This window comes from Poecilia reticulata, chromosome 7, assembly GCF_904066995.2.
Source record: "Poecilia reticulata chromosome 7, P_reticulata-male-v2, whole genome shotgun sequence".
NCBI lineage: Eukaryota > Metazoa > Chordata > Actinopteri > Cyprinodontiformes > Poeciliidae > Poecilia > Poecilia reticulata.
Window position 1 is genome coordinate 22,108,090 of NC_088836.1, and position 21,268 is coordinate 22,129,357.

General features: G+C 39.1%; 3 protein-coding genes across 4 annotated transcripts; 1 reads left to right on the forward strand and 2 right to left on the reverse strand.

Moving 5' to 3' along the window:
• The first annotated feature begins 123 nt into the window (after nt 1-123).
• Nucleotides 124-8,485, forward strand: LOC103467568 (ninjurin-1). The gene is given in 3 exon segments (XM_008414073.3): nt 124-1,648; nt 1,651-1,749; nt 5,826-8,485. Coding segments are annotated over 3 exon segments (333 nt in total). The 5' UTR covers nt 124-1,557; the 3' UTR covers nt 5,969-8,485.
• On the reverse strand, nt 7,715-14,022 carry LOC103467570 (caspase recruitment domain-containing protein 19). 2 transcript variants are annotated; one of them, XM_008414075.3, is made up of 6 exons: nt 13,844-14,022; nt 12,529-12,674; nt 11,663-11,819; nt 11,233-11,301; nt 9,667-9,732; nt 7,715-9,583 (listed from the first exon to the last, which is right to left on the reverse strand). In XM_008414075.3, exons 2-6 carry the CDS (start codon nt 12,670-12,672, stop codon nt 9,477-9,479), a joined length of 543 nt encoding a protein of 180 aa, XP_008412297.2. In that variant the 5' UTR covers nt 12,673-12,674; nt 13,844-14,022; the 3' UTR covers nt 7,715-9,476. The 2 variants fall into 2 exon arrangements, with proteins under 2 accessions (XP_008412297.2, XP_008412298.2); XM_008414076.3 differs by having other exon boundaries at nt 11,663-11,814; nt 13,844-13,996.
• Nucleotides 14,023-14,087: 65 nt separating this feature from the next.
• Nucleotides 14,088-21,143, reverse strand: susd3 (sushi domain containing 3). Its single transcript, XM_008414074.3, has 5 exons — nt 20,624-21,143; nt 16,914-17,108; nt 16,191-16,338; nt 14,930-15,097; nt 14,088-14,839 (listed from the first exon to the last, which is right to left on the reverse strand). The coding sequence occupies exons 1-5, from the start codon at nt 20,697-20,699 to the stop codon at nt 14,527-14,529; spliced, it is 900 nt and encodes a 299-aa protein (XP_008412296.1). The 5' UTR covers nt 20,700-21,143; the 3' UTR covers nt 14,088-14,526.
• Nucleotides 21,144-21,268: the final 125 nt, after the last annotated feature.

Consider the following 21,268-nt stretch of genomic DNA (forward strand, 5'->3'; position numbering starts at 1 on the left):
TATCAGAATATTATATTTATATATATATTATATATTTATATATATTTATTATTTATATTTATTATTATATTTAATATGATACAGCTAAATAAAATAGTGAGTTATCATGAAGTGGAGGGAAGATGATACATGTTTGCTTTGGGGGTTTTTTAAGAACAGGTATTTGGAAAAAGTGTGGCATTTTGCTGTATTTACAGCTGCAAGTCTTTCTGCGTAAGCCTCTCACCCATTCTGTTTTTTTCAAAATAGGTCAAACTAAATCAGATTAGATCTTCAGGAATCTTTTAGTCCTGCCTCAGATTCTTAATTGGATTCAGATCTGGACTTTGACTCTATATCTCTGTTTGTATGTTCAGGGTGGTTGTCCTGCTGGAAGGTGAACCCCAGGGTTTTCGCCCACCTTTGTCCTACATTCAACTCCATCCATCTTCCAATCAACTCTCTGCTCTTGCCATTTTCAGGGGGTGGCCTGATCAGTGCTCTTTGAGATATTCATAGCAAAGCTTGAGGTATTATAAACTAGTCAGCTGAGATAGATGATCTCTGATTTTATTTATTAAAGGTGTTTCAACATGCAAGTATTGTTTTCCTGTCACTCAACAATTTTGCACCAATTTCTGTTGGAGAGTCACACAAAATGCTCACAATTACGTTTGTGGTTAATATGGGACAAATTGTGAAGTGGTTATTGTGGCACTGTATATATTTATTATGGCATAAAAAGTTTTGTTTAATACCACAATTTTTCTCCTTTGTATTAAGTACAACTAAAATATTTAAAATTATGTATTTTCCTTAAAATATAGTTCCATGTTTTATTCAGTCCAGACTCTTAACTCTGTAATTATATTCAGTTAGAGTGGTTTATGACTGAAAGGTCAGTATGTGTCTTCACGCTACCATCTTAATTAGAGGCACAGGACAGTCAGTCATCATTGCTTTGATTTGTAAAGTCAACAGATTACGGAACAGAATAGTTCAACTCAGGGTAACAGAAACAGGAAAAAAATAGAGATCGAAAGAAAGAAAGAAAGAAAGAGAAAGAAAGAAAGAAAGAAAGAAAGAAAGAAAGAAAGAAAGAAAGAAAGAAAGAAAGAAAGAAAGAAAGAAAGAAAGAAAGAAAGAAAGAAAGAAAGAAAGAAAGAAAGAAAGAAAGAAAGAAAGAAAATAAGATAGAGAAATGGAGAAATGTTGAAGTAGAACTGATTTTTTTAAATCCTCGGATGCTTAAACTGCTTGTGAACAAGATTTACCCTTCTTGCTACACTAATGGCTCTGTTTTTAAGAGTCACTCTTCAATAATGGCTGCTTGTTTTTCCAATTAGTTCAGAACAGCAACAAGATCCCCTGACGTCCATGCCCAGGAAGCGCAGCATTACTGCTTGTCCCATCGCCGCGCAGTTTTCCTCTGTTGATTGAGCAAAACATCAAAGTTTGCTTTTCCGTTCATTTCCACGCATTCTTTTCAGATTCGTCATATCCAAGTCATTTCTGCTTTGGTTTCATTATTAGGTCACCCGTCCTGATGCTCAGCCCGGTGGACCACCCCTCCTGAACATGAACCACTATGCCAATAAGAAGAGTGCAGCTGAGAGCATGCTGGATTTGGCTCTACTGATGGCCAACGCCTCCCAGCTGAAAGCCGTGATGGAGCAGGGGCAAAAAGTACCTTTTACACCCCCGTCGTCACCCTAATCACCATATCTCTTTGTCTGCAAGTCACGGTTGGGATCCTATTAATCTTCACAGGTAAGAAAACAGATAAAGCCTGAGCTTTTCGGAGGTGTTTTTGTTTTTTCTACATTCCTCCGCTTTATATGGTCTTTATTGTACACCTCAGCAAAATCAATGCCTATTATTTTACTGGTTTTTGCCCCGCATCAACATCAAGTCCACAGTGACTGACAAATAACCCATTAGCAACCAGTCTTTTGTCGTGACCATGGTAACCAGGTCAGGGTTCACAAGGTTTTTAGTCTGTCAGCAAATGTGGGAGTCAAAGGAGCGAGGTCGCTTCTGTTCCTTTTGGGATATGTGTTAAAATGTGTCAATAATTGTGTGGAAATGAGCTGAAATCAACAGAATTTACCATAAGAAAACATAGCATACACTATCATCTGCATAGAAAACATTTATTATATAGATTAATTAACCACAATCAGATATTTCAGGTATTTATTACTGTTAATTTTGATGATAGTGAAGGAGAAAATTTAGGTTTTCATTTGCTGCAAGAGTTAGGACATCGCATATAATTTAATAAAAGTGCCAATCCTTGAAAGGATTGTGAAGCAAAGACCATTTGAGAGTTTGGGGGAAATTTCAGTGCGGAGGAGCACAGCTGGGATCAGTACTTTACCGTTTTACCAGGACATGAACCACTCCTGCTATGAAATCAAATCAGCATCTGCAAAAGGCTATTTTCTAGAGAAAAGCAAGAAGTGCTCTAAAAGTTCCTCATTTTAGTTCACTTAATGCTATGATGCACATCAAAAATACATATCCGTAATTTGCTTTTAAACAACCAACACCAAGGGCATGTAGTCAGCGACCACCCATGTTCTATGGCTCTTCTTGAAGAACTGACTTCATCTGGAGTTGCCTGCTTTGAAATCTCCTCTAAATGCTAATGGGCATTGCTTCACAATCGTTTCGAGGTGGCTATTATCCCAGATGTCAGTGTTGATTCCTTAATTGCACTTCTTCCTTCAACCTAACATACTTTTAATATGCTTGGATAAATCAATCTGTGATTGGTCACCTTCATTAGACTTGACCTTTGTGGCTTACCCTCCTTGTGAAGGGTGTGAATGACAAACTGTACAAGTGTTAAGCCAGTTTTCCATCATTTTGTAAAGTCTAATGAAAAAGAGTAATTTTTTCATCTTTTGCCACAACCTAATTTTCTGAGAAGGAATCTTAGGAATTTTCATTAGCGACGACTCATATTCATCAATATGCGTCGAAATATTGATGTATATATATATATATACTTCTGAATTACTAAGATAAATTGCCTTTGCAATTTTACTTACTTAACACAGTTGATATGCACCTGTAAGAGACATTCATTGAGGTATTTTGGCATTGTTTGCTTTTAACAACCACAACTCAATAGTTGGCATTTATAGGCTAGATAAAATAAAGAAAAGTCATTGGATTACAGGTTAGACTTGACAGGCTCCACCAAATCAAACTGCAGGTTGATGAACTTTCGTGAGGTCACACTGAATCACCTCAGCTCCACCAGAATGAGCTCATAAAGGGAGGCATGCTGTCATTTTCCATATAAGAAAAACTACTTTATCTTCCTCCCTCTGAGTCTGTGATGACCTAAAAATAGTAGTAGGGCAGATGCAGTTGACTCTTTTATTGAATTTCTGCGAACCTCAGACACTATACTTTATTTTTAGGTTTAGAATTTGCTCAATATTTAGAGTGACAGAAACTGTTGATCTATATCGTAAAACTGAAGTCTAAATGGGGAAAAATGTTGGCACATGAGAATTATCAGATGTTTTTTGATGCTTTGATCCTTATGCTTTGCCCATTCAGATCTTTTTTTATTTCTTTTCTTTTTCCTTTACCTTAACTATTCTGAACCCTGGCATGCCTTCCCTTTCCATCCTTCCCCTCTTTTACCCATGTGTAAAGCCAGACTAATAGAGCCAGCGGTGCATGATCTGAGTGGCCTACATACCGCTCCCACAGCCCCTGTCTGCCTCCTCCCAGTTGCATCAGACAGAACACAGTCAAGCAGGGTTTGTGCACCGCTTGACCTTTGACGGTCAGTAACATATTACAAATGCATGCTCACTCCGTCTTTATCTATGGGCAGATTCATTTCTCATTAATTTCAGCATTACTCACAAGCCTGTTATCTTTCCCTGTGAGGAGAAAGATAACAATGCTGCTACGTCATTGTAACATAGTTTAAGTTTTACAGGCTCATTCAAGGTCCTCAAAAACAACCATGAAAGAATATTTGTGAGATAGGAAATGCAAGCTTCCCATAGCCGGTTTCTGTTCTTCCTCTGCATTGTTCTGCCTGTGCATCATAAAAGTGAATCTTGTTTTATTTGCACGATTGACATAATTGGTTCCACGGTTCTGCCTCTGCTACATGTACAAAGAGTATCTCAATAGCTGCATTGCGAACATCACATTTACAGTCACTTAAGGTGTAATGCAGCCTTCATCAAGAGCTAGATTTTATCTGGTAGGGTACATCACAAGTTATTTGGTCCATACTAGCACTTGAAACTTGTATACCAAAATGTGACGTATCATTCCCTTTTTTTTTTAAAGAATTGTGTTTTTTTCCTCCTCATAAAATACCATATTTAAGGTTTACACGTTTTCATCTTATCAACCCAGAACAATTCTGGAGGAATTTTCTTTGACCAAAAGAGTCACCTGCTAACTTTAGTGACAAAAACAATGTTTTGCAAAGGCTCCTGAATCTTTCACAAAATGTTTGTTACATACTTGAATTTGTGCATAGATATTAAATGTAAGGAGGGTCATTACCCAAGTGAGAAACCATCTACCATGTTGCAAAGAAGAATGGATAAAAAAAAAATCTATCCCTAGATGATCAGAACTGACTGCTGTCATAATTTGTGGTTGTTATGGTGTGGACCCAAACACAGAGAGGTGGATTCAGCAACTGAGTTTGATGATTTAATATTATTAATATCATGCAATAAAGTTGTTGTGACATGACAAAATAGAAAAGTTTAAAGAGTTTGGATTCTGCTGCAAGGCTCTGAAAGCACATCTCACTCCTAAGCACAGTAATAGTGGCCTTTTTCCTTAAGCACTTTGTTCTCATTGAGCCAATCCTCAACTCATCTTAGTGCCACTAGAATCAAATGTGAGGGCGTCAGTCAGACTGATGAAGTTGAATCAAACTATGTCTGTAAAACAATAGAATCAGTGTGTCCAAATTAAAATGACTAAAACTGTGCACAAACCAATTTCTCTACTGAACTAAAGTAACTTTCTGAAGACGAGGGGGCCAGAATTCCTCCCTGCCGATGTAAGACACAGATAAGATCCTGCTGGAGACAATTCAAGTTCTTACTGGTAAAAGTGGTTCTGCAAGCTGTTGAATCATAACCTGTATTTAGCTTTTCTATCACACCTTCTGCACTTAGAGCAAGTTTTTAAAATCGTATTGCTAAATGCATAATAAACTTTGTCATGTTTCGTTGTCCATCTGTCTTTAAAGCCTATTGCAGACCTGATAAATTGCAGATTGTTTTGCATATCACCTGACAGTTAAAAGAAGGTGTTCTTTTTTGACTGTTTCTTATGATGTACAAATTCATAGAACATATCCAGCACATATATTTGCTGAGGATAACACAATTCTGATAGCAAATGTTGCTAATCATAGAGCTGAATGCCATGCATAAATGCTATGCAATATTACAAAATGACGTTACATTTTGTAACATTTTGACAAATTTCAATGTTACAAATACATTTGTACACCTGAAGGACCTCGCAAATACATTTGCGAGGTCCTTCAGGTGAGATAAGCAGCAAAAACTGAAACAAGAAGTGATATATAACTTACATAAAAGTCAAGTTAGACATATTATTTTTGTTTTAGCTCAGAGACGATGTTATTTTTCTCAGATGTAAGTAAAACTTTAATCATTAATCATTTTGTTGTCATTTAAAGAAAGAAAGTCCGTAGAGTGCTAAAACAGAAGCATACATTTATTAATGACTTACAGTAAATTCTCCTAATGACTTGGCTTTACTCCCTGAATAAGTAGCTTGTGAGTGTTTCTGTGTCCTGACTTTGTCTGCAGTACGATGGAACCTCGACGATGAGCAAAAACACTGGAGGCTCAACTTAATGGAGAACCTGGCCACTGGCCTGGTTTTTATCATCGTGGTTGTCAACATCTTTATCACTGCCCTGGGAGTCCATCAACCAAACCACAGCAGCTGACCAAGAACACATAAGTATGTTTGTTTGATCACATTATTGTCACGTTAAGCCTGTATGGTCATTACACCCAAACTGTCAGCATATTTTTGGTCTTCTGCTCCTCTGAACTAACTTCCACCAGTCTACCTGACCTAAATACATACCGATCCCTCCAGACTGCTGTGGAAGTTTCCACCAACAAACCAAAACAAAATTCAGCCTCTGGTCGTTTACCAGAAAATCATTGTCCTGCCCTGCTGCAAGCACAGCGAGAGAACAGCGAACCAAACAGAAACGACCATGGTGGCAAAGGTGGGCTGGTGCATCAACAACATATTTGTTGCTGGTGGACAAACAGAAAAGTGAACACAACAACAGTAAGGCACATGTGACTGTGCTCTGTCTGTCTCCCCACCTGTCCTGCAGTGACCCACGCAGAGCCGATGAACCCTCTCAAACCCCAAAAACTGAACAGATTTCAATTTTAATTGAGCTTATGGCTCAGATCCAGAAGTACGATCAATAAAATAAAGACATCTGTGCAGAGTGTGTCTGATATGCATCAAAGTTTAGACTCACCTTCATCAATATGTTGTTGTCCAACAGTCATTTGGCCAAAATATTCAGTCGAAACAAATATTTGGCTTTACCCAGAATCCATCTGCTGTGATCAAAGATGGACTGTGTGTGTGTGGTTCTCTGGGCTGGCAGCAGCTGGTGAGTCACAGTCAACACGAATCAGACCCCAGCAGAACTGCTTGTTAAAGTGGAGGCTCTAATTAGGTTGTTTCATCTATGTCACCAACAGCACAATAAGTGACCAAGTCAGAGTCCATTTTATGCACTGCGGTGACTGAAACAGAGAGGAATAATCAATTTTGCATATTTTCTACATCATTATCTGAATAATAGTTATGCACAGTTTTTCTTGTACATAGCTCGTTAATCAAATGACTTTCATGTTATTTAATTTCCCTTTGGGATCGATAAAGTATTTTTGGATTGGAATCTTTCAGCTGTTGAGTGCAATGATTATGTGTTGTTGATTTTCTTTATGGAGCACAAGGTGGACACTTTATAAACAGATACAAACATTGTTGAATATTTGATTACATGTTACACTTTAAGACATTATTTGGCCCAAAAAGTATACTTCTTCTAAAGGTCTGGTAGTTTATTTGACCACACGTCTTATCAGACCAAATAACACCTGTTTAAATTGACTGGTTTCCTAGTGGGGGTCTTAATATTTCCAAAAACAATTTCAATTTATTTATGGTGTCATTTTTCTCTTCAAACACTAAACTACGTCCAAGTGTCAGCATCTATCTGTTGATTTGAAGAGAAGCTGAAAAATTTAGAGGCAGCCCTCTGTCTCTACTATTCCATTTTTATGCCATTTTCAATCAATCAATCAATCAATCATCCATTTTCTTTACTCCCTTGTCCCTTAGTGGGGTCAGGAGGGTTGCTGGTGCCTATCTCCAGCTAACGTTCTGGGCGAGAGGCAGGGTACACCCTGGACAGGTCGCCAGTCTGTCGCAGGGCAACACAGAGACACACAACCATGCACACACACACTCACACCTAGGGACAATTTGGAGAGGCTAATTAACCTGACGGTCATGTTTTTGGACTGTGGGAGGAAACCGGAGTACCCAGAGAAAACCCACGCATGCACAGGGAGAACATGCAAACTCCATGCAGAAAGACCGGGGCCGGGAATCGAACCCAGAACCTTCTTGCTGCAAGGCAACAGGCAATCAATCAATCAATCAAATTTTATTTGTATAGCACCTTTCAGCAACAAGGTATTTCAAAGTGCTTTACATCATAAAAACACAAAAATACAAAATCGTAGAACACACAGTCATTTTAATCTGATGTGCATTTTGCCCATCAGATTATTGATTAATGTTTCATGATTAGGTTTCAAAATAAGCTCTAAACAGGTGGGTTTTTAGAGCTTGATTTAAAGGAGCTCAGTGTTTCAGCTGTTTTGCAGTTTTATGGAAGTTTGTTCCAGATTTGTGGTGCTTAGAAGTTTGTTTGTATGTTTGAAATTTGTGGCTATAGACCAAATTTCCCCCTCTGTGGACAATACAGGAACTGAACTGAATTAACTATTTATTTTAAGCAACACATCAACACTGCTTGCAGATAAATAGCCTTCCACACCCCTGATGTAGCAATATTTCTGCAGAATTTATTTATAAATGTTTAAATCCAGCTTTATATGCTTGTGTCATGCACACAGAACTCTCTTGTGCTTGCAAGTGAATGTATTTAATGCTACCTTACATTAACTTAACTTTACTCATCCACTTTGTTATTATTAATTCATGAGAGCTGTTTGCTGATTTTTATTGTCATCAATATGGAAGACTAGAACATTGTCTCACAAAAGGTTATGAATGAAAAAGGAGCGCCCTCTAGTGGAAACATACATAACCGTAGCCTCCTAAAATACCACACTTGTATTAGGCTCAGTACAGAAACAGTTATGTAATTGCTGATAAATAAATAAATAAAAATCAATGGTTTTTGCTTCTTTTTATTTTATTTCCTAATTTTAAGCATGTTCCAACGTCATTAAAAGGCACTACTATTAACAGGCCAGATATTGTGCATTCAAGAAAACGGACAATCAACCAAACAATCTGGTAGTCTGAGTCTAAATGAAACAAATTACAGCATGGGTGTCAAACTCCTGCCCAATGAGGTTGATGGGTGTCTTCCACTTTTAAGACTGGAAAATAACATCTGGAAGGAAAAATCTTGAAGTTGCAGAGCCTTTCACAAGCACTGGAGTTTGGCACTATTGAATGAGAAGAACCGAAAACAGTTTTGAAGATGTGCAGCTGTATGTTGATATGGTTATGCTATGTTTAACCTAAAGAATGGGATTTTATAGGTGCGCACAAAGAAATCTAAAAGTATTTTGTAAGATCTAGAGATGCAGCGATCATGCATTTCCTGGCCAATATCTTTCTGATTTTCTTTGGCGTCTGACGTGCTGAATCTGTTCTGATCCTGGGACAATAACAAATAAACTATAGATGTGCTGCAGGCTAGTAGTAGTTTTGAATGACATGTCCCCAACCTTTTAGTAAAATAAAATATAAAAATGATCAAGGTACATGCTGTTGGTTGATGCGATCCAGGAAATTGTGAAAGTTCGTAGACTTGATGGTTTTAATAAACAGGCTTCTTTTTCTCAGGTACTTATCACGCTGATATCTGATCAAGTCAAAGGTAATATTGGCTTATTGTTACGTCTCAAGTAAATTACTGGGTTTCTCCCTGAAAAAGTTTTCCACACTAGGACAATAGCAGCACCATATCACTGGACATAGACAATGAGCAGAACAAAGATGCCTGTGATAAGACCAAGGCATTTAAAAAAAATAAATAAATACAAATACATGCAGAAACGACGCAAGAGTTCTCTACAGAGGGAGATGTAAAACTGATTTGGCACAGTAGAGCAAAGTAGCACAGCTTGTTCTTCTGAAATATTTCAGTCTTGTTATTTCCCGACCTCCACATAGGAAACGAACACGTCCTTGGCATCTTTACTAAGTCTCACCGCAGAGCAGTGAAGGAATGCTTCCGTGCATCTGACTCTCTGACCCTCTGTTAGCAGAAAGAAAGGAGAAAAGGGTTACAGACATATACATAAAGTGAGTGGAAATAAGTTTTCATGTTGCATGACTCACCTCCGTAATAATAGAAAAATGCAATGCCAACCGCAATGCTAAAACAGCTCAGAAAGAAAATTGATCCTTCACAAAGGAAAGAAAGAAAAAATTACTCAGCTTTTACAAAAAAATATTTCAATTACAAGGGTAAAAAAAAGATATCACGAGGTGGGAGTGCACCATCATTGTTTTCAGAGCCACATTTGAACTGTTTATGATGACTGAGACAATGCAGGGCAGAGGAAGCCCCCTTTAAACATGAACTTAACTCACCCACAAAACCAGAGCCCTGGATGTAATAGGATGATGAATGGTGGGGCAGAATAGTGCAGTGGGCCCCACATTCTAATACTTCAGGGGTTAAAGGGTTCAGGAGCTCACAGAGCTTAAGTGTGCATCAATGAAGTGAAGCAGAATCCACACCAACACAAACTGTAAGGACATTACTTTAACAAAACATGCCATCAGGCAAGTAGTCGAGTTTTATTCCCACAGCAGGAGTCCAAAGACAGATTTAAAGTATTTTCTTGGCTAATTAACAGTAATGTCTTGTTTTTAAGTCTACCAGGAGTCTGTGCTGTGCCTGTCTATTTTTGGAGCTCCTGTACTTCTGGATTGAGTTAATCTCAGTGAATAACAGGAATAAAATTCAGTATTGGTTCATTTATTATTAATCGCCAGGATGCAAACCTTTGTAAGAGTATTTACATCCCAGAACTACTCATTTTGTAAAGTTACAAGGACAAACTTTGATGCATTTGAGATTTTGTGTGACAGGTCAAGTAGTGCAAATTTATAAAGTGAAAGAAAGCAGCATACATGAATTACCGTTTTTCAAAAAACAAATCTAAGACGTGGTGTTCACTACAGGTATGACTGCAGGTCCTTTCAGGTATGTCTACTAGCTTTTCAGATAACGAGAATGAAAGTTAACTTGTTTTTTTGTAAAATAGGTCAGACTGGAAAGAGTCTGAATGGTTTCTGCAACAATGTCTTTATCCTGCCAGATTTCGATAAAGGTCAGATTTTGAAGTGCATGACTAATAATGGATACATTATGTTGTGCTATTTTAAATGATTAAATGATTATCGCTTCAATTTTTAGAGTTACTTTTTTAAAGCCCAACTAGGGACAAGTGCTGCGAATTAGCTGTTGCTATTGCACCATGATGCAAACTGTTTTATTCAGTTTGTCTATGTTGATGTGTGTCTGTCCCTATCAAATAAACTTTAGAATAATAATAATAAGTGCCAATTCCCCAACCTCTGCAGTTCCTCCAGAGTTACCGGCTTCTTGGCTGCATTTTTGAGTAATGCTTTCCATGTCCAGCTTGCCAGACTAAGTGGGCAGCCATGTCTTGGTAAACTGGCAGGTGAATGAAAAGTTTCCTATGAAATCTTCAAAGACTGGGACATTGTTTTGCAACAGGTTAGGTAAAAAAAAACTGCCTGCCATTTAGCTGTGTGCAGTATATTCTAGTTTGTGGTTGTAATGTAACAAATGTAAAAAAGTTCAAGGTTCTGTTGCATGATTCTGTATAAAACACCTCCTGCAATTAGCATAAAGCTTGTAACTGGATTCACCTCTGTCGTTAAGCACACATCGCTCTGGGATGACAGCCACATTGATTGCACTTCTTGACTCAGTCATCTCTGAAACAAAGGATCATAAAGGTTAAACGGCACCAGCCACGCTTCAGCTAGAAACTTCAAGCTGAAGGCGACAGCTCTCTGACTCTGGTGTGTATCTTAAACACGATCCGCCTACAGAAATAAACATGGACCTTACTACAGCACAGAAGCATTTCTTTTCAAACAGTCAGCCTTTAAAAGTCACAAGATGATGTGTCTGAACACATCGCTGTGACGCACAGGACATTTGGCTTTGTCAGGAAACTGATGTCACAGCCACATTCTGCTGCAACATGTCTGCTCCAGTTTATAAAAAACGCAGTGTCTGATTTGATAAAGCCACAACTTTGAGAAGGATTCTCACTCAAGCTCAGCGCTTTACCTCTTTGCCTAATTCTAGTGGGCAGACTGAAGTAAACGTCCTCCGCTTGGATGTGGAGTGCTCTGTAGAACTCGTAGCATGCATCGTCTCCTTTCTCACGCAGGTGCTGCAGCAGCTCACGTAGCCGCTCCGTTGTGGGGACTCTCAGGCTTCTGAACTGCAGAGAGACAGACAATCAGAGGAAATATCTGTGACCTCTTTGAGGTGGCAGAACTCCCGCACTGTTAATAATGCATTTCTTTTGAGGCAAAAATAAATATGTCTGCTACTTCTATGTCAATGTATTATGGAAGTAAGATTTCTGAATGCCTCTTCATGGTCACCAAATCTCTGTAACTAACTTTAGAAGCTATCCAGGAGCTAGTTGTTGCTCGACTGGCGTACCAGGAAAAAGCCTTTTTTATCTTACCATTAAAGGTTTTCTAAACTGACAAAGATTGAGCTTTTCTGTCATAATGGCATTTATAAGGAAGGACCCAAGTGTTGGCCACAGGTAGGTGCAGATGATTTGAACAATGGATTAGAGAAATTACTAGCAAAAAGTGCAGAAAAGTACCTAATGCTCATTGTATGGTGGAAGATCTGTGATGCTACGGGCTTTTTACTTTTAAAAGCCTGCTATTGTACCTTGAAAGTGTACAACACAACGGAGGCTTTGAAATACCTGAGCATTATATCAATATTTGTCATTTGTAAGATTTGAATCACTTGTTGGCCACCACAGCACATTAACAGCGTCAGTGTTTTTTACAAATGTATTTGCCTAAAACCAGATGAATCGTGCAAAACCTAAAACAGTTGGATTTTGTAATTTAAGTGCAAAGACTTCTGAATGTTTACTTGTGCTTAACAATAAATATAGTGACCTTGCAGGCTTCCTTGTCACTGAGTATCTGGGGGTAGATCCTGTTGAGTTGCAGCACCAGACTGTCAACCAGTTCAGTGTCCATCCTCTGGCTAGAGCACAGAAACTGGGCGTCGCTCTGGAGCTGCTCTTCATAGCCCTCCATGTCTGGACAGCACAGATTAAGAAAACATAAATATAATTTATTCAACATGAAAGCAGAGCAAGGCTAACTTTGTGCTTTAACAGGTTTACAAAGCTCAGTTCCAGTCTGTAATTCAGAAACTGAACTCTGTGCTTCTCCTCTTTCAGTATTTTGTTGGTTAATTCTACAAAAGTGACTGATTCTAAACCACTTTCTTATATTAATTATTATACATTAAGGTTTAGCTATTTTTAGGTCGTGTTGCAACCTGTATTTACTTTTATTTTACACGGCTTTGCTAAGTAAACACTTTCAACACTTATAAAAAAGAGAAGAAAAAAAACACTGTTTTCACCCACAGATCTTATTGGTTTACTTCCTAAAGGAGGCCTGTTATGCAAAATTCCATTTAGCAGGTTTTTGTACTTCCATGTGGCTCCCTACAGCTCCTAGAAATAATAGAAGCTGTTTGCAGACACAAAGAAAACGAGCCGTTTCCAAAATCCCCCGATTATTAAGTCACAGTCAGTGGGTACTGCTAGCAACCCATGGATCTATCCCAATTTGCATAACCGTTTCCCTTTAATGTCAGCCGTGTTAAGTAATTTGCACACTTTATTGCTTGTCGTATTAGTGGTCCACAGTGTGAAGTGCTTGAGAACTACTGCTCTAAACTAAAAATACTAGATTCCCATCCATTGATAGCGTGCAGCTAACTGGATAGTGCAGATTTTATGTCTCAACTTAAATAGTTAATCTGGCCTGGCATTATCCCTGCTCTGGAAATAAATTACTAAGAGGTTTATTACCACATTTAGCAAAGTGAATACAGATGCAACAAATATAGCTTTTGTTTCAGTTTCACCAACCTATCTATCTATCTATCTATCTATCTATCTATCTATCTATCTATCTATCTGTCTGTCTGTCTGTCTGTCTGTCTGTCTGTCTATCTATCTATCTATCTATCTATGGGCAAAAATATCAAATCGTTTTTTATAGGAATTCATGAAAAATGCATTTCAGAACCATTTTTAAACTGTTTACACAGATATTACCGCTAACATTTTCTCCTTCTACAATTACATCCCTGCAACACAGCTCAACAAGTGATCGTGATCAGCTAGTTTGATCGTGCTACGTGCGGATAAAATCACCTAATAAAAAGTAACCACACGTCCAAGCACCTTACCTTTGATTGTCAGTTGTGCCACACCAAACAAACGGCATGTGGGATTCACTTTAAATTCCTCGGAGAGACTGTCTCTGTCGCACGCCGCGACCTGACTGACCTCCACGGCAGGATAACGGTAGATTACACCCGGACAAGCAGCGGGGAGGCTGCCGCTTTCAGCAGCAAACACGGACTCACCCAGGCACCCAGACTGTTAATCTAATATACAATCAAAGCCCCACATACTTAAGCGCACAACTCCTTCTTAAAAGTATTTAATTTATTAGAATTATTTACATGTTGGCTGCATCCATTAAAAATCAGAACACTTGCAAACACGATTCCAGTATGTTGACTTTTTTTTTTCCAGTAAGCACACCTTTAACCTTACACACAAGGGTAAGAAGATTCTTCTTCAGTGTCAGGAGTTTGCATTTACAACATACCAGGTGTATTAAAAGCGTATTAGCTCCGAGTTTCCACCAGGGGGCAGTGTGCCATCGCAGTTTGATTTGCCGAATGCCTTTCAGAGCACAGTGTTCGTTTTGTAAACGACCATAGCACCACAGACATCCAGGTTTTATTTTTATTTTTTTTCACATTACATGCTGACGTGATTTCACTCAAAATCTGAGCTGATGATGTTAAACATGAGTGAACATCACACAAGATCTCAAAATGGCTCTGTCAGCAAAGCATTCTCACACCGATATGATCCTGATGGAAACTTCTTTGGGGTTTATATTGCCGTTTGTGTTTATACTCCTCGTGACTGATGGGTTGACGTCAGATATATCATAGTGTTGTCCTCCATACTGCCACACCAGTCCCGACCCCGCCGCTGAGAAGTGAACCAGTCCGGAGCTGGCAGCTGGACAGAAGGAGAGAGGAGGTCCTGGGTACTCAGGGGGACGAGTTGGCGGGTTTTCGGGTAAGAGAGGCTGATCGTAGTCTTGTCCAGGAAGAGCTGCAAGTGATGGTGGAGGGGGTCCGTGGGTGTACTGCTGCTGACATCTGTGAAGGAGGAGATGCTCATGTTTCTTTGATGCTGTCAAGCAAATTAGGGTTGATTTTTATTTATTTTTGCTAGAAATGTACTTTTACCTGCAGGGTGGAAAGCTGTTACACGGTGCTGAGTTTGCTGGTTCCCACAAAGGCAGCATCTTCTCCTCTGCGTTGTTGTTGTTGTTGTTCCGGCCTTTATGACTGTAATGAGACCTGCTGTCCTCCTGGTGCTGGTCCTGACCCTCCCATGGAAGATCATCACCCTCTCTGGTATCAAAAATGAATTGAGACTTAAACGTCAGATCTTTACCTTTAATCTTTTAAACAACACCCTGGTAGTTAGATCAGAAGCAGGGAACATCGAGGTTGGACTTTGTCTAGGCCAATCTAACATGAGCATTATGTCTTACAATAACAAAAATGCATATCTATGGCAAGATACTGCCACCATCAAGCTTCGCATTGGGAGTGGTTTATGTAGAATGATGTGTAAGATGCATTCAAGTATTCAAACTAACTATATGCAGTTAGTTTGGTCTCATCTAACCAGGGCATTTGGTAAGCAGTCATTTAAGAGCAACCAATAACCTAATTCTTATTTTAATACACTAAAGTCAATAATGAAAATATTTTTGAGTACATAAAGAAATAATTTTTTGCTATTAGTGGAAGAAGTAATGTTATTTGGGTTGTTATTACATTATTAATGCAGCACTGATTAAAAAAAAGATGACAATGTAATAATATGTAAAAAATAAAGTGCCATAGATTGTTGTCATATTGGGTCTTACAAACATATTTACGGAGAGAGACTGTTGTATAGAAAGTATTCCTGAATGAATGTCTATGGCATCAATGATAGAAGATTTTTGATGGATAAACTTCACAGAAAAGCAAAACAAGTCTTTTATTTGATTGAAATTCCCATTAAAGTACCATATTATTATTGACTGCTGTTATATCTTCACAGAATTTTCTATATGCTACCCAAATAACGTCATTGTATTAGTCACTTTATTAAAGTTAAAATAGCTAAAATGATGGCAGGTATCACATTATTGCTCATTATTACACTGATGATTGCTACACACCTTCTTCCGAATATCTGTTGTGTTCCCTGCATGTGTTATGGTGAACCTTAAACATGCTATTTCCTAAATAGCATGCCTTCTGACAGCACTGGATTACACTGGATTTTAAATGCATGCGACACTCATCAGTTTTCTTTTTCTTTTTAAGTAAACATTGTATCATTGGTGACCATTTAAAAACCTTCACCTTGTCCAAGGTGCATTTAGTGGACTACTTACACACATTTATTACAGCAGGACTAGATGAAAATGTTAATTAATCATCTTACCTCCTTTGCTTTTTATGTTTATCCTTTTCGATGCATTCAAGCAAACAGCAGGTGATGAAGGCCACGGACATGAGCATTATTATTCCCGAGCTTATAATGGATGCCAGGACAGCCACACGGTAACCATAGTCCTCATAGGGGGCCAGAGCTGCACAGTGACAAAAGATTGAAGCAGTTTATCACTTTGGTTTGTTTTGTTCACTTAGAAAATCAAATGATCAGTTTCAGAATGAGAAAAATCTGACATGCACCACCACCCTGTCTTTGGTGTGCAGATTGTGCCTGCCTAAACAGGCACAATCTGCACACGTTTACAAATGTAAACATCATTATTCTTTTACAGCTGCAGACTGGCAGGTTTAAACACGTTTTCAGGCCATGTTTAGGCTAGTTTATCAACCGGGAAAACAAACTAAAAGCACATTTTCAAGTTTTATTTTCTGTGTGATATCAGAGTCTCTTTCATATCTCTTCCTCTCTGCTAATTCAGCCTAAAACAAGTACTGCTAAGCATAATACAGAAGCAACAAAGTTGTTGCAACTCTAGAGTTAATTTATTATTTTTTGTCCACAAAAATCTTTTGCAACATCACATAGCTTCACTTGTAGCCTTAAAAACGTGTCTAATATTGCAGGCTGCATCTTTAGGGAACTATTAGCCCTTTTCTGTCTGCATCAGCTGCCATATTAGGCCTTTATTTTAACTTCTCTGTTTCTACTTACGCTGACAGAAGGTCTCCCCGTCCCATTGGGTGCTGTTGGTGCCCATGACACATGTCAAATCTTTGCCCACCAGCTTGTGTTTAGCTGGGCACTGCAGGGAAATGACTGTGCCCACATTGGTCCCATTGCCCCGAATGATCCGTTGGGTACCCACAGCCGGCAGGGGCCTCGGTGTGCACTGAGCCTGTGGACGGCCTAGAGAAGAGAGTTGGAGGTCAGTCGGTAAGGAACTAATAACAGACGCAGCTTCTGATATGGTCATGTTAACCTAATGTGAAATGGGCTTGAAGTTCACTCAAAAGTTAGATAGCTGTGGAAGGGACAGGAATGATTCATGATTCATTCTCTTTGCACAACAACGACTCAGGGTGAAACAGATGGTCAAAAACTGACAAGGAAGCGCTGGAGAGGAGAACGGGATCAGCACCGAAGCCCTGCAGGGCGACACAGCGGTACGTGACAAAACCGCAGCCCCCCTTCCAGCAGCCTCGTGCATGCTGCATCGACTGCAACTGTATCAAAGCAGGAAGTGTGATAAATCATTGAACACATGGCCCCCGAGGTTGATGGAAACTCACACACCATCTGGAACCTAAACAACTGGATGTCATACCAAACATCACGGTGTTCAGCAGACTGCCGAGGCATTCGCTATGATGAGACACCTACTGTATGACTTCATCATGAAACAAGCTTATGAGCGGTAAACAGTGATGTCACAGCAGGAGGATTCATTTCAGCAGTCATCTTATTTATTGCGAAGAACTGGTTTTCAGCTAACAAATACAGTTTTTTTTTTTGAAAGCCTATCAACCTTTTCCACATTTTATCTCAATAATACCCCAAACTTTCATAAATTTTAATTGGAAACTTCTGTGACAGTCCAATATAAATACTGCATAGTGGTGAAGTGGAAGGACGTTATTCATATGTTTTAAGGTTTCGTTTTACTGAAAACAACTAGCACCTGTGAGCCAGAAAAAAAAAATCCCCATTCTCCTAATGTGTCAGATCGAATGGGTAGAATATATGAACATTAACTCTTGCCTGGACTTTGACAGGTGCATTCTAAGACATAAACATGCAATGATTTAAACCATTTTGTTATAGTTCTTGCTAATATGTGTCATTCTCGTACTGAAAGGTGAACGTCCACCCAAAGCTAGTTTTTTCACGCCTCTTACATTTTTTTTTGTTTTTCCCCCCAGAATTTTCCTGGATTTAGCATTATCAACTCTGACCAGCTTCCCAGACGCTCCTGAAGAAAAGGGTCCAGGGGGACGGGGGGGATCCTTGGTGTGCTAAAGGTGACGTGGGGTGTTAGTTTCCTCCAGATTGCATTTAGCATGTAGGCCAGGAAGTTTCAAGCTCATACTAATTTATAATGTGAAACAGTATTTGTTTTAACCAAAACCTACAAACTTCACCACTTCCTGTTGAGATCCTTTGTCTTTATGATGCTTTTTGTTCTGTTCTACAATAAAATTGTGAGCCCTACAAAGCACAACTGGATTTATATTGAGATGACATTAGATAGGTTGACTTTATTCAGTTACTAAATAACTTCAGGTGGCAGGTACCCTGGATTTCTTTAAGGGTATCAGGGTAAAGGAGACTAAACATAAATATTTAGAAAAACAATGTAAAAAAACAAAACAAAAAAAGATGCATCTTTATTGTCCTACTGCACAATTATGCACTTTTTTTTATGTTCTTGTGTTTTCCATTACATGAAATCCAAATAAAGCACTACAGTTTGTGTGTAAACAGTTTCTAGAGGTATAAAAACTTAGGCAGCACTCATTATGCGGTGCACCTGATCACAAAAACTGAATTTACTGTCAGGAAACAACAGAAAAGAAAAGACAGTAAGAAACAAACCGAGAACATATTTTCTCCCCCTGACCAGATCTTAAAATGGGACAACTGGGATAAAACAAAACAAGGCTACTCCCATGTTCACTGTCAGTATTACCTAATCACAACCACATTTATGCAACACATGGACACATTTTAGATCAAACTAGAAAATTCCTGCAGAAATTTTAAAGGGGCATGCCAAAGTGTGCCCGTCGGCTTTGACGCAGCGCTATGATGTTAAAAATTAGCATTAATGCTAAAGAAAGCTGCAACGTAGTCAATAACCTTTGGAGAGGCAGAAGCATGTTTAATAAACTGTAGTTGTACCATTCATTATGTTAGAATTGATGCATAAGCTAAAATTAGCCAATATGCTAATGTTAGCTTAAATGCTGGGAGTAGCATGTGGAGCAACACGACCATGTTGTTTTAATTTTACTACTCTATTCAGTATACTAAACATGTCTAATTAATGAGAAAATTAGGTAAAAGCTAACTTTAGGTAAAAGTGCTAGTGCACTAGTCATAGACAGTGAAATGCTAACTTTTGTACAAATGCTAATGACCTGCCTTGCTGAGCATCACCGCTCTTTTCCTACGAATCCTCTTCTGCTCTCTCTGTCAGGTTTGTGATCTGTAGCATCGCAGGCGCTGCGTCTGTGCCGCTGGTTCCTTAAAGGAGCAGCGACGTTATTTTCTGTCCATAGACTTTTAATCAACTATTTATTCTTATTTATGTCAGATTTTAACATGGGGGACATATGTGTAATGGTTATAGTCTTGAATCAGTAGTATAATGCTGAAAACACAAGAAGTTGTAAATACCAGTAAACCCTACAGTGCAGTCCTGGGGAGCTGCAGTTCCAGACGCTGTTCTGTTGCTATGGTAATTAATCCCCTGCAGCTGTGAGAGCCAAAGAGCGGGAAAATCCTCTTCAGACACAGTTTCTATACTTGGGAGACACCAGGCGTCAGTCTGAAGGACCCTGACAAAAAGCATAAGCCCTAGCAAATTTTTGTAAACATTGTACATGAGCATGCATGTGTATCTATGTTATGACCAACTTTCAGACCAATAGGGCGATATTTATGCCTGTGAGGGGGATTTAAAAAGGGTTTTTGAGTCAGCCATAAACAGTCCTGTGTGTGTGTTTCATAGAGAAAGATTACTGATTCTGTGAGACACAAAATCTCAAATTTTTTCGTTTTTATTAATTTATGTAATCATTTTAACTCCGATCCCCAATAAAAATAATAGCAATAATGCCGGCCTCGAGCCGCACGATTTGATACCACTTTTGTGGGTGGGCACGCAGCGGTACGAGCCGCATTAACGGTGATGGAAGAATAATAAATAATAAAGAGGCGTTCTATTGGGTGTAGAACAATAGGTGCCTGCCATGCAATGCATGGAGGCAGTACTGACTTGCTTCGCAAGTCAGTACTGCTCTCCTTATGCATTGCTATGGCATGCCCCTAATTAGAAAGTGTATGGGTTTCATGTTACATCTGTGACGGATGTTTTGTAAAGGATTTCCAGCTGTGCATCATTTTTCATACCCCTTTACTTCCTAGTTCTTTCTTCCTGTCTTTCTTTCTAATTTTCTCCCTTTCTTTTAATTCTAATGCAGTTACACTAGATGGTTTTGAGGATATTGAACATGCAGGTTCACTTTTAAACTCCTTATCTCTCTCTGACACGCAAGCAGACATTTTTTGGGGTGAAACTTGTGATCAAGAAGCATGAGAAAGAAACTGACACCAAAGTACCAAACCCTCTCCTGTAGTCTCCAATAAATCCAAAAAGGCTTGAGCCTACAAACATAAAGGCGCTCTTCAGTTTGTCTTACCTTGTTTGCTCCGGGTACGGATGTCTTCTTTATTCTCTAGCCTCACATCTGCTACTGAGGCTGTGGCTGCGGACATGTTGCTAGCAGGCAGATGTGCCCACACTCCGCTCTCCTTTTTGACGCGCGTAAAGGCAACGCTCCTGGACTCCGTCTGTCTCAGGTGCAAAGTAAATAAATTACTCGCTGCTTGTGAGGCGTTTTAGCTTCAGTGTCATCGGTTTCCCCGAAGGTGATAAAGCTCTTCAGCCACAGCGTCCTCCCTGCGAGCCGCTCCGCCTCGTTGTAACTTCAGACTGGGTGGCGCGCGGCTGCGGAACTGCTGTCGCGCGAGCGGATGAACAGTCGAGACCTTGTCAACCAGAGTAGTACAGACTGTGGATTATGTCAGGTTGGGGCGTGAGTGAGCAGAATATCAGTCAAGACACATTTCTTGTCTGCATTTCTGGAACTACTTTTAAGGTGAGCTTCACCCTCGGCATTTTATTGAAATAAGTGCAGCCTTCAGACGTCACCTGATTAATAAAAATGATTAACCAACGTGTATTTTTTGCTTTAAGCTAAATCCAGCTGTCCTCATTGTTCATCAGTGAACAATGAGCATCACAAAGATCAAGAACTCTAATCTGTTCTTTGAAAATATAAAGA

What these genes read in the sequence shown, in the direction of transcription:
- LOC103467570 (XM_008414075.3), bottom strand. Translation starts at nt 12,672, where the DNA reads ATGGAGGGCTATGAAGAGCAGCTCCAGAGCGACGCCCAGTTTCTGTGC. An exon ending in GTGACAAGGAAGCCTGCAAG is followed by an intron (nt 11,820 to 12,528) that starts GTCACTATATTT and finishes GTCTCTCTGCAG; the next exon opens with TTCAGAAGCCTGAGAGTCCC. An exon ending in ATTTTTCTATTATTACGGAG is followed by an intron (nt 9,584 to 9,666) that starts GTGAGTCATGCA and finishes TTCTGCTAACAG; the next exon opens with AGGGTCAGAGAGTCAGATGC.
- susd3 (XM_008414074.3), bottom strand. Translation starts at nt 20,699, where the DNA reads ATGTCCGCAGCCACAGCCTCAGTAGCAGATGTGAGGCTAGAGAATAAA. An exon ending in CCGTACCCGGAGCAAACAAG is followed by an intron (nt 17,109 to 20,623) that starts GTAAGACAAACT and finishes TCTCTTCTCTAG; the next exon opens with GCCGTCCACAGGCTCAGTGC. An exon ending in CGGGGAGACCTTCTGTCAGC is followed by an intron (nt 16,339 to 16,913) that starts GTAAGTAGAAAC and finishes GTCACTGTGCAG; the next exon opens with CTCTGGCCCCCTATGAGGAC.